Source organism: Salmo salar, chromosome ssa25, assembly GCF_905237065.1.
Source record: "Salmo salar chromosome ssa25, Ssal_v3.1, whole genome shotgun sequence".
Classification (NCBI taxonomy): Eukaryota; Metazoa; Chordata; class Actinopteri; order Salmoniformes; family Salmonidae; genus Salmo; species Salmo salar.
This window is the reverse complement of record NC_059466.1, coordinates 52,943,378-52,959,937: the sequence shown is the minus strand read 5'-3', so window position 1 is coordinate 52,959,937 and position 16,560 is coordinate 52,943,378. Positions and strand designations below refer to the sequence as shown.

Below are 16,560 nucleotides of genomic sequence, written 5' to 3'. Positions count from 1 at the left end.
TCAGGGTAGAGGTGTGGCTGGGTCAGGGTAGAGGTGTGGCTGGGTCAGGGTAGAGGTGGTGTGGCTGGGTCAGGTTAGTGGTGTGTGGCTGGGTCAGGGTAGAGGTGTGGCTGGGTCAGGGTAGAGGTGGTGTGGCTGGGTCAGGGTAGAGGTGGTGTGGCTGGGTCAGGGTAGAGGTGGTGTGGCTGGGTCAGGGTAGAGGTGGTGTGGCTGGGTCAGGGTAGAGGTGGTGTGGCTGGGTCAGGGTAGAAAATAACACTCCAAGAGGAACAAATAGTATTATACATGTATTGAAATGGTTCAGCCATGAATAGGGGAACCTTTATCGCTGTCCTTGGTTCGGCGATGGTCATTTGGAAAAGTATTTTGGACCTGTTCTTCCCTCTCTTCCTCCTGACCCGTCTCATCTCTCTGTTGTCTCTCTCCAGATCGCCAAACTGAGGCAGCAGCTCCAGCGCAGTAAGCACAGCAGCCGTCACCACAGGGACAAGGAACGCAAAGCACCATTCAGTGGGAACCATGCTGCTCTCCACCAGGTGTGAACAGGGCGAGGCGAGGGACCCATAAAGCCGTAGAGAATAGATGGAAATGGTCTAGGCCTGATTTAAACAGCTGTAATTGGGATTATTTACATGAAATCTAGATCTCCACTGTTACAAAAGGACTCAAAGCAGATTCAGGTTCAGGTTCAGATTTAGATTTACATTCAGATTTACATTCAGATTCAGGTTTAGATTCAGATTTAGGTTTAGATTCAGATTCAAGTTTAGATTCAGATTCCGCTCTTCATGAGGGGTGAATTAGCCAGGTGCAGCAGTGGAGGCTAACAGACACACACAGGACCTCTCGCGCTCCTCTCTCTCTCCTCTCCCCTCTCTTTCCTCTCTCTCTCTCTCTCTCTCTCTCTCTCTCTCTCTCTCTCTCTCTCTCTCTCCCCTTCTCTCTCCTCTCCTCTCTCTCCCCCCTTTCTTCTCCCCTTTCTCTCCTCTCTTTCTCCCTCTCTTTCCTCTCTCTCCCCTCTCTCTCCTCCTCTCTTTCCTCCCTCTCTCCTCCTCTCTTTCCTCCCTCTCTCTCCCCTCTCTCTCCCCTCTCTCGCCTCCTCTCTCTCCTCTCTCCCGCTCTCTCCTGTTTTGTATTTGACCATGAATTAGTGCAGCATGTGGTGAATGTATCCCTCTGTCTCTCCTCAACTTTGCCAGGGAGACAATTAACAGCCACACTCTGTTCAGCTGTCCCCTAGTGTGTGTGTGTGTGTGTGTGTGTGTGCGTGTGTGTGTGTGTGTGTGTGTGTGTGTGTGTGTGTGTGTGTGTGTGTGTGTGTGTGTGTGTGTGTGTGTGTGTGTGTGTGTGTGTGTGTGCGCACGCGTCAGTGTGTGTGTGTGCGTGCATGTCCCAGACTCGAGCACCATCTGTCGCTGTGCTGGGCTCAGTCCTCCTCTACTGAATCTTATTTACACACACACACACACACACACACACACACACACACACACACACACACACACACACACACACACACACACACACACATTGTTTGTGAGGACCTCTAAAAACACCCTTCTCTGTAGACCCAGTCCAGTGGCATGGCCTCAGGTATAGCTCTATGATATACAGTACTCTATATATATACAGCATTCTCTGTAGACCCAGTCCAGTGGCATGGCCTCAGGTATAGCTCTATGATATACAGTACTCTATATATATACAGTATTCTCTGTAGACCCAGTCCAGTGGCATGGCCCTAGGTATAGCTCTATGATATACAGTACTCTATATATATACAGTATTCTCTGTAGACCCAGTCCAGTGGCATGGCCCTAGGTATAGCTCTATGATATACAGTACTCTATATATATACAGTATTCTCTGTAGACCCAGTCCAGTGGCATGGCCCTAGGTATATCTCTATGATATACAGTACTCTATATATATACAGTATTCTCTGTAGACCCAGTCCAGTGGCATGGCCTCAGGTATAGCTCTATGATATACAGTACTCTATATATATACAGTATTCTCTGTAGACCCAGTCCAGTGGCATGGCCCTAGGTATATCTCTATGATATACAGTACTCTATATATATACAGTATTCTCTGTAGACCCAGTCCAGTGGCATGGCCTCAGGTATAGCTCTATGATATACAGTACTCTATATATATACAGTATTCTCTGTAGACCCAGTCCAGTGGCATGGCCCTAGGTATAGCTCTATGATATACAGTACTCTATATATATACAGTATTCTCTGTAGACCCAGTCCAGTGGCATGGCCCTAGGTATAGCTCTATGATATACAGTACTCTATATATATACAGTATTCTCTGTAGACCCAGTCCAGTGGCATGGCCCTAGGTATAGCTCTATGATATACAGTACTCTATATATATACAGTATTCTCTGTAGACCCAGTCCAGTGGCATGGCCTCAGGTATAGCTCTATGATATACAGTACTCTATATATATACAGTATTCTCTGTAGACCCAGTCCAGTGGCATGGCCCTAGGTATAGCTCTATGATATACTGTACTCTATATATATACAGTATTCTCTGTAGACCCAGTCCAGTGGCATGGCCTCAGGTATAGCTCTATGATATACAGTACTCTATATATATACAGTATTCTCTGTAGACCCAGTCCAGTGGCATGGCCTCAGGTATAGCTCTATGATATACAGTACTCTATATATATACAGTATTCTCTGTAGACCCAGTCCAGTGGCATGGCCTCAGGTATAGCTCTATGATATACAGTACTCTATATATATACAGTATTCTCTGTAGACCCAGTCCAGTGGCATGGCCCCAGGTATAGCTCTATGATATACAGTACTCTATATATATACAGTATTCTCTGTAGACCCAGTCCAGTGGCATGGCCTCAGGTATAGCTCTATGATATACAGTACTCTATATATATACAGTATTCTCTGTAGACCCAGTCCAGTGGCATGGCCCTAGGTATAGCTCTATGATATACAGTACTCTATATATATACAGTATTCTCTGTAGACCCAGTCCAGTGGCATGGCCCTAGGTATAGCTCTATGATATACAGTACTCTATATATATACAGTATTCTCTGTAGACCCAGTCCAGTGGCATGGCCCTAGGTATAGCTCTATGATATACAGTACTCTATATATATACAGTATTCTCTGTAGACCCAGTCCAGTGGCATGGCCCTAGGTATAGCTCTATGATATACAGTACTCTATATATATACAGTATTCTCTGTAGACCCAGTCCAGTGGCATGGCCTCAGGTATAGCTCTATGATATACAGTACTCTATATATATACAGTATTCTCTGTAGACCCAGTCCAGTGGCATGGCCCTAGGTATAGCTCTATGATATACAGTACTCTATATATATACAGTATTCTCTGTAGACCCAGTCCAGTGGCATGGCCCTAGGTATATCTCTATGATATACAGTACTCTATATATATACAGTATTCTCTGTAGACCCAGTCCAGTGGCATGGCCCTAGGTATAGCTCTATGATATACAGTACTCTATATATATACAGTATTCTCTGTAGACCCAGTCCAGTGGCATGGCCCTAGGTATAGCTCTATGATATACTGTACTCTATATATATACAGTATTCTCTGTAGACCCAGTCCAGTGGCATGGCCTCAGGTATAGCTCTATGATATACAGTACTCTATATATATACAGTATTCTCTGTAGACCCAGTCCAGTGGCATGGCCTCAGGTATAGCTCTATGATATACAGTACTCTATATATATACAGTATTCTCTGTAGACCCAGTCCAGTGGCATGGCCTCAGGTATAGCTCTATGATATACAGTACTCTATATATATACAGTATTCTCTGTAGACCCAGTCCAGTGGCATGGCCTCAGGTATAGCTCTATGATATACAGTACTCTATATATATACAGTATTCTCTGTAGACCCAGTCCAGTGGCATGGCCTCAGGTATAGCTCTATGATATACAGTACTCTATATATATACAGTATTCTCTGTAGACCCAGTCCAGTGGCATGGCCCTAGGTATAGCTCTATGATATACAGTACTCTATATATATACAGTATTCTCTGTAGACCCAGTCCAGTGGCATGACCCTAGGTATATCTCTATGATATACAGTACTCTATATATATACAGTATTCTCTGTAGACCCAGTCCAGTGGCATGGCCCTAGGTATATCTCTATGATATACAGTACTCTATATATATACAGTATTCTCTGTAGACCCAGTCCAGTGGCATGACCCTAGGTATAGCTCTATGATATACAGTACTCTATATATATACAGTATTCTCTGTAGACCCAGTCCAGTGGCATGGCCCTAGGTATAGCTCTATGATATACAGTACTCTATATATATACAGTATTCTCTGTAGACCCAGTCCAGTGGCATGGCCCCTAGGTATAGCTCTATGATATACAGTACTCTATATATATACAGTATTCTCTGTAGACCCAGTCCAGTGGCATGGCCCCAGGTATAGCTCTATGATATACAGTACTCTATATATATACAGTATTCTCTGTAGACCCAGTCCAGTGGCATGGCCCTAGGTATAGCTCTATGATATACAGTACTCTATATATATACAGTATTCTCTGTAGACCCAGTCCAGTGGCATGGCCCTAGGTATAGCTCTATGATATACAGTACTCTATATATATACAGTATTCTCTGTAGACCCAGTCCAGTGGCATGGCCTCAGGTATAGCTCTATGATATACAGTACTCTATATATATACAGTATTCTCTGTAGACCCAGTCCAGTGGCATGGCCCTTGGTATAGCTCTATGATATACAGTACTCTATATATATACAGTATTCTCTGTAGACCCAGTCCAGTGGCATGACCCTAGGTATATCTCTATGATATACAGTACTCTATATATATACAGTATTCTCTTTAGACCCAGTCCAGTGGCATGGCCCTAGGTATAGCTCTATGATATACAGTACTCTATATATATACAGTATTCTCTGTAGACCCAGTCCAGTGGCATGGCCTCAGGTATAGCTCTATGATATACAGTACTTGTTTAAAACAGCTTTTGAAGCTATTTGTCTGAACTCTGCACTTTACTTTGGGGTTGAAACATTTCCGTATGGGATTATGGGAAAACAAAATGTCTTGTTCCCCCACCAAAAAGTTTTTTTTTGTAGTTTATATGAGGCAGAGATGGGTAGAGTACTGAAGATCTGTAACGTTACTTAAGTAAAACTACTGTTGCTTAGATTGTAAATTTACTCGAGTAAAAATAAAAGTAGCCCTTTTAAGAATGTACTTCCCGTAAGAGTAACAAAGTATCCGGTCAGAAAACTGCTTCAGTACTAGTTACACCTTATGGTGAACTGTGACACTAAACACACTAAAATGTTGTAAATATACCGTAATTTACGGACTATTAAGCGCACCTGAATATAAGCCGCACCCACTGAATACATTTTTTTTATATTATTTTGAACATAAATAAGCCGCACATGTCTATAAGCCGCAGGTGCCTACCGGTACATTGAAACAAATGAACTTTACACAGGCTTTAACGAAACACGGCTTGTAACTAAAAATTAGCAGTAAACAGTAGCCTACCAAGAAAGTCATTGGTCACTATCTTCCTCCTCCTGTGCACTGAAACAAACCACTGAAGTCATCTCCTTTGGTGTCGGAGTTGAATAGCCTCAGAATTACTTCATCCGATATTGGATCGTTTTCATTGTCGCTCTCGTCACTTTCATCCGGAGGCAAATCCCCCGCTGAGCCCTCTTCAACATGCAGCAGTCCAGCCTTTCGAAAACCCGTTGATGATAGTGGATTTTTTGACAATACTCAGGACCCACTGGCAGACTTGACCATAAGTTGCTCTTCGCATGCGGCCCGTTTTAGTGAAGGATTTCTCCCCACTTGTCATCCAAGCCTCCCGCTGAACACGGAGCGCCACCTTAAATGCACGATTTACACCGATGTCGAGTGGCTGCAAATACTTTGTTGTGCCCCCAGGGAATCAGGGTGACAAAAATGACTCCCGTAATCAGAATGATGGGAAGTTTGAGAGCGCTCGATTTAATCTAAACAGTAAACAAAAAAGTTGTTTGACCTTAATAACCCGTTCGGCAATTTCATTGGTCTAATGAAAGCTTCATGCCGCCAAAAAACTGAGCACGTCACAGAATGTGTTTTTTTTTTTTAGAAAAAAATGTGAAAGCGGAAAAAAAATCCATATATTAGCCGCGTCATTGTTTAAGCCGCGAGGTTCAAAACGTGGGAAAAAAGTTGCGGCTTATAGTCCGGAAATTACGGTAGTTAACAAAATGTATTCAATGTCTTAACAGATTATTTTATTTTTTTTAAATCCAATACAATTTGAAATCATCAGCATGGTACTGAAGGAAAAAGCAAAGACTGGATATTTCCCAAATAAATAGTTTAGTCTGTTTATACAACATTTACATTAGAGAAATGTGAACACTATGGGAATGTTGACCTTAGGATGTTTATAAGGGGCAACTACAGAATTATTTACACGAGCCAAGTGATAACTGAGCACTAGATTAGTCAGTGGAAGTTTAAAAGATAATTATAAATAATTTTCAAGAACAAAATCAAATCCAGTTCAGAACTATTGCCTTTTTGAGTGAACATTGGAGATGTCCTTCATTCAAAGCTTGTTGAATGCAAATCATACAACACAAAAACTAAATTAAGATTTAGTATAAAATTAGTATTTAGCCTCGTTATTGTTATTCTTATTGTGTTACTTTTTATTTTAGTCTACTTGGTAAATATTTTCTTAACTCTTCTTGAACTGCATTGTTGGTTAAGGGCTTGTAAGTTAGCATTTCACGGTAAAGTCTACACTTGTTGTATTCGGCGCATGTGGCAAATAAAGTTTGATTTGATTTTTGCTAGAGCTGCCCCCGGTCAACTGTAAGTGCTGTTATCGTGAAGTGGAAACGTCTTGGAGCAACAACGTCTCAGCCGTGAAGTGGTAGGGCCACACAAGCTCACAGAACAGGACCGACAAGGTGCTGAAGCACATATAAAAAAAAAAAAATCATCTGTCCTCAGTTGCAACACTCACTACCAAAGTTACAAACTGCCACTGGAAGCAACGTCAGCAGAATAACTGTTTGCCGGGAGCTTCATGAAATGTGTTTTCATGGCCGAGCAGCCGCACCCAAGCCTAAAAGATCACCGTGCGCAATGCCAAGCGTCGGCTGGAGTGGTGTAAAACTGTCTCGACTCTGGAGCAGTGGAAACACGTTCTCTGGAGTGATGAATCACGCTTCACCATCTGGCAGTCCGGCGGGACAAATCTGGGTTTGGCGGATGATGTACGCAATCAACCAGTCCAAACATCAGACTTAAGCCTCAGTTGAACTTGATGTTGATGTGTACACTCAGATTGCAATCTGAAATGGTCTTCCCTGTGGCTCAGTTGGTAGAGCATGGTGTTTGCAACGCCAGCATGGTGTGTGCAACGCCAGGGTTGTGGGTTCGATTCCCACGGGGGGCCAGTACAAAAAAATGCATGAAATTAAATTAAATGTATGTAATGTATGCATTCACTACTGTAAGTCGCTCTGGGTAAGAGCGTCTGCTAAATGACTAAAATGTAAAAAAAAATGTAAATGTCTGTCTGTCAGACAGGGGTAGAGTTAATCAATCGATATTCAAATCAAATCAAATGTATTTATATAGCCCTTCTTACTGGGCTGGACGGGGCCGTTCCTCCCCAGAGAGAGACTGGGCTGGACGGGGCCGTTCCTCCCCAGAGAGAGACTGGGCTGGACGGGGCCGTTCCTCCCCAGAGAGAGACTGGGCTGGACGGGGCCGTTCCTCCCCAGAGAGAGACTGGGCTGGACGGGGCCGTTCCTCCCCAGAGAGAGACTGGGCTGGACGGGGCCGTTCCTCCCCAGAGACTGGGCTGGACGGGGCCGTTCCTCCCCAGAGAGAGACTGGGCTGGATGGGGCCGTTCCTCCCCAGAGAGAGACTGGGCTGGACGGGGCCGTTCCTCCCCAGAGATAGACTGGGCTGGATGGGGCCGTTCCTCCCCAGAGAGAGACTGGGCTGGACGGGGCCGTTCCTCCCCAGAGAGAGACTGGGCTGGATGGGGCCGTTCCTCCCCAGAGAGAGACTGGGCTGGACGGGGCCGTTCCTCCCCAGAGATAGACTGGGCTGGACGGGGCCGTTCCTCCCCAGAGAGAGACTGGGCTGGACGGGGCCGTTCCTCCCCAGAGAGAGACTGGGCTGGACGGGGCCGTTCCTCCCCAGAGAGAGACTGGGCTGGATGGGGCCGTTCCTCCCCAGAGATAGACTGGGCTGGATGGGGCCGTTCCTCCCCAGAGAGAGACTGGGCTGGACGGGGCCGTTCCTCCCCAGAGATAGACTGGGCTGGACGGGGCCGTTCCTCCCCGAGAGAGACTGGGCTGGACGGGGCCGTTCCTCCCCAGAGAGAGACTGGGCTGGACGGGGCCGTTCCTCCCCAGAGAGAGACTGGGCTGGATGGGGCCGTTCCTCCCCAGAGAGAGACTGTGCTGGACGGGCCGTTCCTCCCCCAGAGAGAGACTGGGCTGGACGGGGCCGTTCCTCCCCAGAGAGAGACTGGGCTGGACGGGGCCGTTCCTCCCCAGAGAGAGACTGGGCTGGACGGGGCCGTTCCTCCCCAGAGAGAGACTGGGCTGGACGGGGCCGTTCCTCCCCAGAGATAGACTGGGCTGGACGGGGCCGTTCCTCCCCAGAGAGAGACTGGGCTGGACGGGGCCGTTCCTCCCCAGAGAGAGACTGGGCTGGACGGGGCCGTTCCTCCCCAGAGAGAGACTGGGCTGGACGGGGCCGTTCCTCCCCAGAGAGAGACTGGGCTGGACGGGGCCGTTCCTCCCCAGAGAGAGACTGGGCTGGACGGGGCCGTTCCTCCCCAGAGAGAGACTGGGCTGGATGGGGCCCCTCCTGCTGTTGATCCCAAGGTCTAGACCTCAGAGTTGGGTTTTATTACTCTGTTGTTAAGTATCTTCTTATTGGTATTGTTGATTGAACATTTTGTCTGTGTGGGACACTGTCTATGAATGGTATTTGTGTAAGTCAATTTACATGAGTGTGTGGTTTACTTGTATTTACACTACACATCTACAACACACACACACACACACACACACACACACACACACACACACACACACACACACACACAGAGCAGCAGGAATAGTTAAGCGGTGCTGTGTCGCTGCTTCATGTTTGTTGAGGATAAGTGGTTATTGAGATGCTAATGTCGAAGAGAAGAGGACCAAGTCTGTTATAAAGGGGATTCAGGTCCTCCTGTGCCCATTGGACTTGAATTGCTTCCACTCCTCTCTCTGTCTCTCTCTCTCTCTCTCTCTCTCTCTCTCTCTCTCTCTCTCTCTCTCTCTCTCTCTCTCTCTCTCTCTCTCTCTCTCTCTCGGTCTCTCTCTCTCTCTCTCTCTCGGTCTCTCTCTCTCTCTCTCTCTCTCTCGGTCTCTCTCTCTCTCTCTCTCTCTCTCGGTCTCTCTCTCTCTCTCTCTCTCTCTCTCTCTCTCTCTCTCTCTCTCTCTCTCTCTCTCTCTCTCTCTCTCTCTCTCTCTCTCTCTCTCTCTCTCTCTCTCTCTCTCTCTCTCTCTCTCTCTCTCTCTCTCTCTCTCTCTCTCTCTCTCCAGGCCCCAATCCCAAAGACTGTCCTGATTCCCATCAAGTCCTCTGTGTCTCGGATGCGGAACAGTGTGGAAGGGCTGAACCAAGAAATAGAGAGGATTATAATCTGCGACGCAGGAGAGAGGGACGAGCTACACCCCCACCGTGTCCCCGATGGACGCCGTGCCCCCCCACCGTTGTCCCAACGCTCCTCCTCCCCTTCAATCGCATCACGGTCCTACAGCAGCTCCTACAGCAGCTCTGTTTTCCGCAGCATCAACACCCAGACACCCCAGGGTGGGAGAGGGGCCAGTGGAGGTGGCGTGGTCAGCAGCCGCTCCGAGTCCGTCTCCCCTTCCTTCCTGACTGTCCCCACTGACACGGAGACGGCGGGGGAGAGAGGGGGAGACGGAGTGGGAGAGGGAGAGAGCCCCTTGCCTAATGGTGATGAGCTGCTAACGGACTGCGGAGAAAAAGGTAAGGAAACCACAGACACATAGCAGAGACCCTCCCTCCCTCCCTACCTACTGATCAATAAATAAAATTGTATTTATACTGAAAACATTTTTATTTTTTTACACAACTTGGTTTCATGAGCTGAAATGAAAGATCCCAGACATTTTTTTTCAAATGCACAAAAAAACGTATTTCTCTCAAAATGTGTTTACATCCCTGTTAGTGAGTGAGCATTTCTCCCTTGCCAAGATAATCCATCCACCTGACAGGTGTGGCATATCAAGAAGCTGATTAAACATAATGATCATTACACAGGTGCACTTTGTGCTGGGGGCAATAAAAGGCCACTCTAAAATGGGGATTTTTGTCACACAACACAACACAAGTGTGTGACGTTTTGAGGGAGTGTGCAATTGGCATCCTGACTGCAGCAATGTCCACCAGAGCTATTGACAGCTAAATTAAATGTTCATTTCTCTACCATAAGCCGCCTCCAATGTTATTTTAGAGAATTTGGCAGTCCATCCAACCGGCCTAACAACCGCGGACCATTTGTAACCACGCCAGCCCAGGACCTCCACATCCGGCTTCTTCACCTGCGGGATCGTCTGAGACCAGACACCCCGGACAGCTGATGAAATTGTGCGCTTACACAACCAAATCATTTCTGCACAAACTGTCAGAAACCGTCTCAGGATAGCTCATCTGCATGCTCGTCATCCTCACCAAACCCGACTTCAGTGGGCAAATGCTCACCTTCGATGGTCACTGGCCTCGCTGGAGAAGTGTGATCTTCACGGATGAATCCCGGTTTCAACTGTACCGGGCAGATAGCATGTATGGCGTCGTGTTGGCGAGCGATTTGCTGATGTCAACGTTGTGAACAGAGTGCCCCATGGTGGAGGTGGGGTTATGGTATGGGCCCCATGGTGGAGGTGGGGTTATGGTATGGGCCCCATGGTGGAGGTGGGGTTATGGTATGGGCCCCATGGTGGAGGTGGGGTTATGGTATGGGCCCCATGGTGGAGGTGGGGTTATGGTATGGGCCCCGTGGTGGAGGTGGGGTTATGGTATGGGCCCCATGGTGGTGGTGGGGTTATGGTATGGGCCCCGTGGTGGAGGTGGGGTTATGGTTTGGGCCCCATGGTGGAGGTGGGGTTATGGTATGGGCCCCATGGTGGAGGTGGGGTTATGGTATGGGCCCCATGGTGGTGGTGGGGTTATGGTATGGGCCCCGTGGTGGAGGTGGGGTTATGGTATGGGCCCCATGGTGGAGGTGGGGTTATGGTATGGGCCCCGTGGTGGAGGTGGGGTTATGGTATGGGCCCCGTGGTGGAGGTGGGGTTATGGTATGGGCCCCGTGGTGGAGGTGGGGTTATGGTATGGGCCCCATGGTGGCGGTGGGGTTATGGTATGGGCCCCATGGTGGAGGTGGGGTTATGGTATGGGCCCCATGGTGGCGGTGGGGTTATGGTATGGGCCCCATGGTGGAGGTGGGGTTATGGTATGGGCCCCATGGTGGAGGTGGGGTTATGGTATGGGCCCCATGGTGGAGGTGGGGTTATGGTATGGGCCCCGTGGTGGAGGTGGGGTTATGGTATGGGCCCCGTGGTGGAGGTGGGGTTATGGTATGGGCCCCGTGGTGGAGGTGGGGTTATGGTATGGGCCCCATGGTGGAGGTGGGGTTATGGTATGGGCCCCATTGTCGTGCCATTCATCCGCCGCCATCACCTCATGTTTCAGCATGATAATACACGGCCCCATGTTGAAAGGATCTGTACACAATTCCTGGAAGCTGAAAATGTCCCAGTTCTTCCATGGACTACTGCATACTCAGACATGTCACCCATTGAGCATGTTTGGGATGCTCTGGATCGAGGTGTACGACAGCGTGTTCCAGTTCCCGCTAATATCCAGCAACTTCACACAGCCATTGAAGAGGAGTAGGACAACATTCCACAGGCCACAATCAACATCCTGATCAACTCTATGTGAAGGAGATGTGTCGCGATGCATGAGGCAAATGGTGGTCACACCAGATACCGACTGGTTTTCTGATCCACGCCCCTACCTTTTAAAAAGGTATCTGTGACCAAGAGATGCATATCTGTATTTCCAGCCATGTGAAATTCATAGATTAGGGCCTAATGAATTTATTTAAATTGACTGATTTCCATAAATGAACTGCAACTCGGAAAAATGTTGAATTTGCATGTTGCGTTTCTATTTTTGTTCGTTGTATAAAGCCCTTATTACATCAGCAGTTTACAGTAACCCCACTAACAACTCTGACACACACACACACACACACACACACACACACACACACACACACACACACACACACACACACACACACACACACACACACAGACTCATTTTCAGCAGGCTACTTTTTCATTTAAATACTTCGTTAGTCAGCCGAGCACCTCTTCCACTAGAATAAACCAGACTAGTCAGCTGAGCCCTCTTCCACCAGAATAAACCAGCCTAGTCAGCTGAGCCCTATTCCACTAGAATAAACCTGACTAGTCAGCCGAGCACCTCTTCCACTAGAATAAACCAGACTAGTCAGCTGAGCCCTCTTCCACCAGAATAAACCAGCCTAGTCAGCCGAGCCCTATTCCACCAGAATAAACCAGCCTAGTCAGCCGAGCACCTCTTCCACCAGAATAAACCAGCCTAGTCAGCCGAGCCCTATTCCACCAGAATAAACCAGCCTAGTCAGCCGAGCCCTATTCCACTAGAAAGATTCCCTGAAACATGAGGTTGATGGCGGTGGATGAATGGCACGACAATGGGCCTCAGCATCTCGTCACGTTATCTCTGTGCATCCATAGATAAAATGCAATTGTGTTCGTTGTCCGACTAGTCTGGTTCATTCTAGTTACAAATAGCGCGACAAACAATGCATAATAGCACAATTGGTTAGGAGCCCGTAAAACTGCTCCTATTTCTTCCAGAGTCATATTATGACTCATATTGTGGTAACGATGAGTCGAATTCCACTTAGCCTATTGTTTTAATGGCACATTCATTTATTTTATTTCACCCGTTTCATATGCTGCATTTGAATAGAGGCGCATAGGCTCTTTACTTTGATTGACGAACAGCACGCTTGACTAGTTTATAAAAGGTGTGGAACTGACTGAATAAAGTCGATCTCATATACAGTATCTTTACCATTCAGAAATCATACAACGTTAATATTACATACAATTAATGTGATTATTTTTTTTTTAACCAATTTGTTCCTTCCCACTACTACATGTGTTGATTTGTCTCATTTACATCATAAAGTATAGAAAATAACAAAGGCTATAAAATAGTCTGTAGAAAACAAACCTTAAAAGGTCTAAATGCAGACTTTTTTTTTTATATATCAATATCAAATAATTTCTGGGCAACAGTTAAGTACCTTACTATCTATGTCCATGGTATCACATCAGGACAAGTCAGCTAAAGATCTCGTTTGTATTTTCAATATGAAGTCCAGCAGGACTTGCCGGACAGTGACGTTAAAGTGAGTGACTCGTCAGTAGCTTATCGAAACGGTAAAAGAGATGTTAATTTGACTCCCTAATTTGCATACCGTAAGGCTTTTTTTGGGGGCGTTTTATCTGCAGGTAAATTATGTAAATATTAAATGAAGATGGTGAATCCTCCTCCTCAGCACAGGACGACTGGCTCATATTAATGTCCGGAACGGAGTGGATGGAATGGCATCACATGGAAACCATGTATTTGATACCATTCCACCGATTCCGATCCATACATTACCACGAGCCAGTCCTCCCCCAATTAACGTGCCACTGCAGTGGTCCTCATATTTTCTCTTACAAAATATTCCTAGTCGTATAGGGCTGGACGGTATCCAAAACAACACAAAATACACTGAATTCATACATTTTCAGTCTTTTAAATTGTAAAACAATTTTCCAATCTGGGAGGTACACTTAACACAATTTTCTATAATTTCGCTGTGTATTTTGGATGGAATCAAGGCATTAAAATGTGCCAGAGGCCACCAAAATAGAGCTTGTTCAACAAAAATATCTTAACCTGGGGGAGGGGGGTCCCCGAACCCCCCCCCCCCGAACCGGTGGAGCCTGGCTGGCTAGCTTTTTATTTGACTGGCTACTCCCATGTGCTTGTGGAAAACACTGTGCCGCCCAGGCTGATAACTAATCACGTGTGTTAGAATTACTCATAATAATAATAATAATTATTATTATTACTTTTCCCAGACCTCGGGCCCAGCTCTCCGCTCCCTAAATACGCCTCCTCTCCTAGACCAAACAACAGCTACATGTTCAAACGAGAGCCTCCTGAGGGCTGCGAGAGAGTCAAGGTCTTCACTGAGGAAACACAGTCAGTACTTTTTTACTCTCATATCAATTATCATGTTGCTGTTGTTTCTTAACGTCGTCCTTCTCTTCTTGTTCTGCCTTTATCGCTCTCGGTAGTGCCTGAGCCTGCAGAGCATTAAACCTTGACATGATGCTAATGACCCCAGACTAGCTGAGTCAGAATGTGCTGTTATGTTTAGTGACACTTCTGTTCTCTCTGTGTGTTCGCGGTTGTCCTTCTCTCCTCTCTTCTCCTCTCATTTGCTCTCTTCTCTCCCCCCCCCTCTCCTCTCTTCTACCCTCCTCTCCTCTCTTTTCCTCTCCCCTCCTCTCCTCTCCTGTTCTTTCCCCTCCCCTCCCCTCCCCCAGGTCCAAGCCTCCCCAGCAGGTCCCTTGTCCGCTCCTGAGGTCCAAGATTGCCCAGCAGGTCCCTCAGTTCCTCACAGGTCCAGACAAGAACAAGGTCAACTTTATCCCCAACAGTGGCTCGGCCTTCTGCCTCGTCAGCATCCTCAAGCCCCTCCTCCCCACGACCACGCAGGAACTAAACCTCAAGCCCCTCCTCCCCGCGACCACCCAAGAGCTCAGCCTGAAGAGCTCCGGGACCGGGGCCAACGTTACCTTATCCCACCTCAGCACACCTCTTACTGGGGCTTCCCTCAGCCTTTCTCCCCTGACTCTGGAGCAGCAGGAGCAGTCCCCTACCAACAGACCAGCTAGAGTCCCCTACCAACAGACCGGCTAGAGTCCCCTACCAACAGACCGGCTAGAGTCCCCTACCAACAGACCGGCTAGAGTCCCCTACCAACAGACCGGCTAGAGTCCCCTACCAACAGACCAGCTAGAGTCCCCTACCAACAGACCAGCTAGAGTCCCCTACCAACAGACCAGCTAGAGTCCCCTACCAACAGACCGGCTAGAGTCCCCTACCAACAGACCGGCTAGAGTCCTCTACCAACAGACCAGCTAGAGTCCCCTACCAACAGACCAGCTAGAGTCCCCTACCAACAGACCAGCTAGAGTCCCCTACCAACAGACCGGCTAGAGTCCCCTACCAACAGACCGGCTAGAGTCCCCTACCAACAGACAGGGTAGAGTCCCGTACCAACAGACCGGCTAGAGTCCCCTACCAACAGACCGGCTAGAGTCCCCTACCAACAGACCGGCTAGAGTCCCCTACCAACAGACCTGCTAGAGTCCCCTACCAACAGACCAGCTAGAGTCCCCTACCAACAGACCAGCTAGAGTCCCCTACCAACAGACCAGCTAGAGTCCCCTACCAGCAGACCAGCTAGAGTCCACTACCAACAGACCAGCTAGAGTCCCCTACCAACAGACCGGCTAGAGTCCCCTACCAACAGACCAGCTAGAGTCCCCTACCAACAGACCAGCTAGAGTCCCCTACCAACAGACCAGCTAGAGTCCCCTACCAACAGACCAGCTAGAGTCCCCTACCAACAGACCGGCTAGAGTCCTCTACCAACAGACCAGCTAGAGTCCCCTACCAACAGACCAGCTAGAGTCCCCTACCAACAGACCAGCTAGAGTCCCCTACCAACAGACCGGCTAGAGTCCCCTACCAACAGACCGGCTAGAGTCCCCTACCAACAGACAGGGTAGAGTCCCGTACCAACAGACCGGCTAGAGTCCCCTACCAACAGACCGGCTAGAGTCCCCTACCAACAGACCGGCTAGAGTCCCCTACCAACAGACCTGCTAGAGTCCCCTACCAACAGACCAGCTAGAGTCCCCTACCAACAGACCAGCTAGAGTCCCCTACCAACAGACCAGCTAGAGTCCCCTACCAGCAGACCAGCTAGAGTCCACTACCAACAGACCAGCTAGAGTCCCCTACCAACAGACCGGCTAGAGTCCCCTACCAACAGACCAGCTAGAGTCCCCTACCAACAGACCAGCTAGAGTCCCCTACCAACAGAACAGCTAGAGTCCCCTACCAACAGACCAGCTAGAGTCCCCTACCAACAGACCAGCTAGAGTCCTCTACCAACAGACCAGCTAGAGTCCCGTACCAACAGACCGGCTAGAGTCCCCTACCAACAGAGCAGCTAGAGTCCCCTACCAACAGACCGGCTAGAGTCCCCTACCGA

The 16,560-nt window shown here is 48.0% G+C and overlaps 1 protein-coding gene across 1 annotated transcript in view; it reads left to right on the top strand.

Moving 5' to 3' along the window:
* LOC106582550 (protein FAM117B) overlaps positions 1–15,242 on the top strand; it is a 76,435-nt gene extending 61,193 nt beyond the window's left edge. Inside the window, exons 4-7 of the mRNA XM_045707801.1 lie at positions 429–536; positions 9,674–10,124; positions 14,351–14,474; positions 14,822–15,242. Coding sequence (XP_045563757.1) covers positions 429–536; positions 9,674–10,124; positions 14,351–14,474; positions 14,822–15,197 — 1,059 coding nt within the window. The 3' untranslated portion in view covers positions 15,198–15,242. The remainder of the gene's footprint in view (positions 1–428; positions 537–9,673; positions 10,125–14,350; positions 14,475–14,821) is intronic.
* The last annotated feature ends 1,318 nt before the right edge of the window (positions 15,243–16,560 follow it).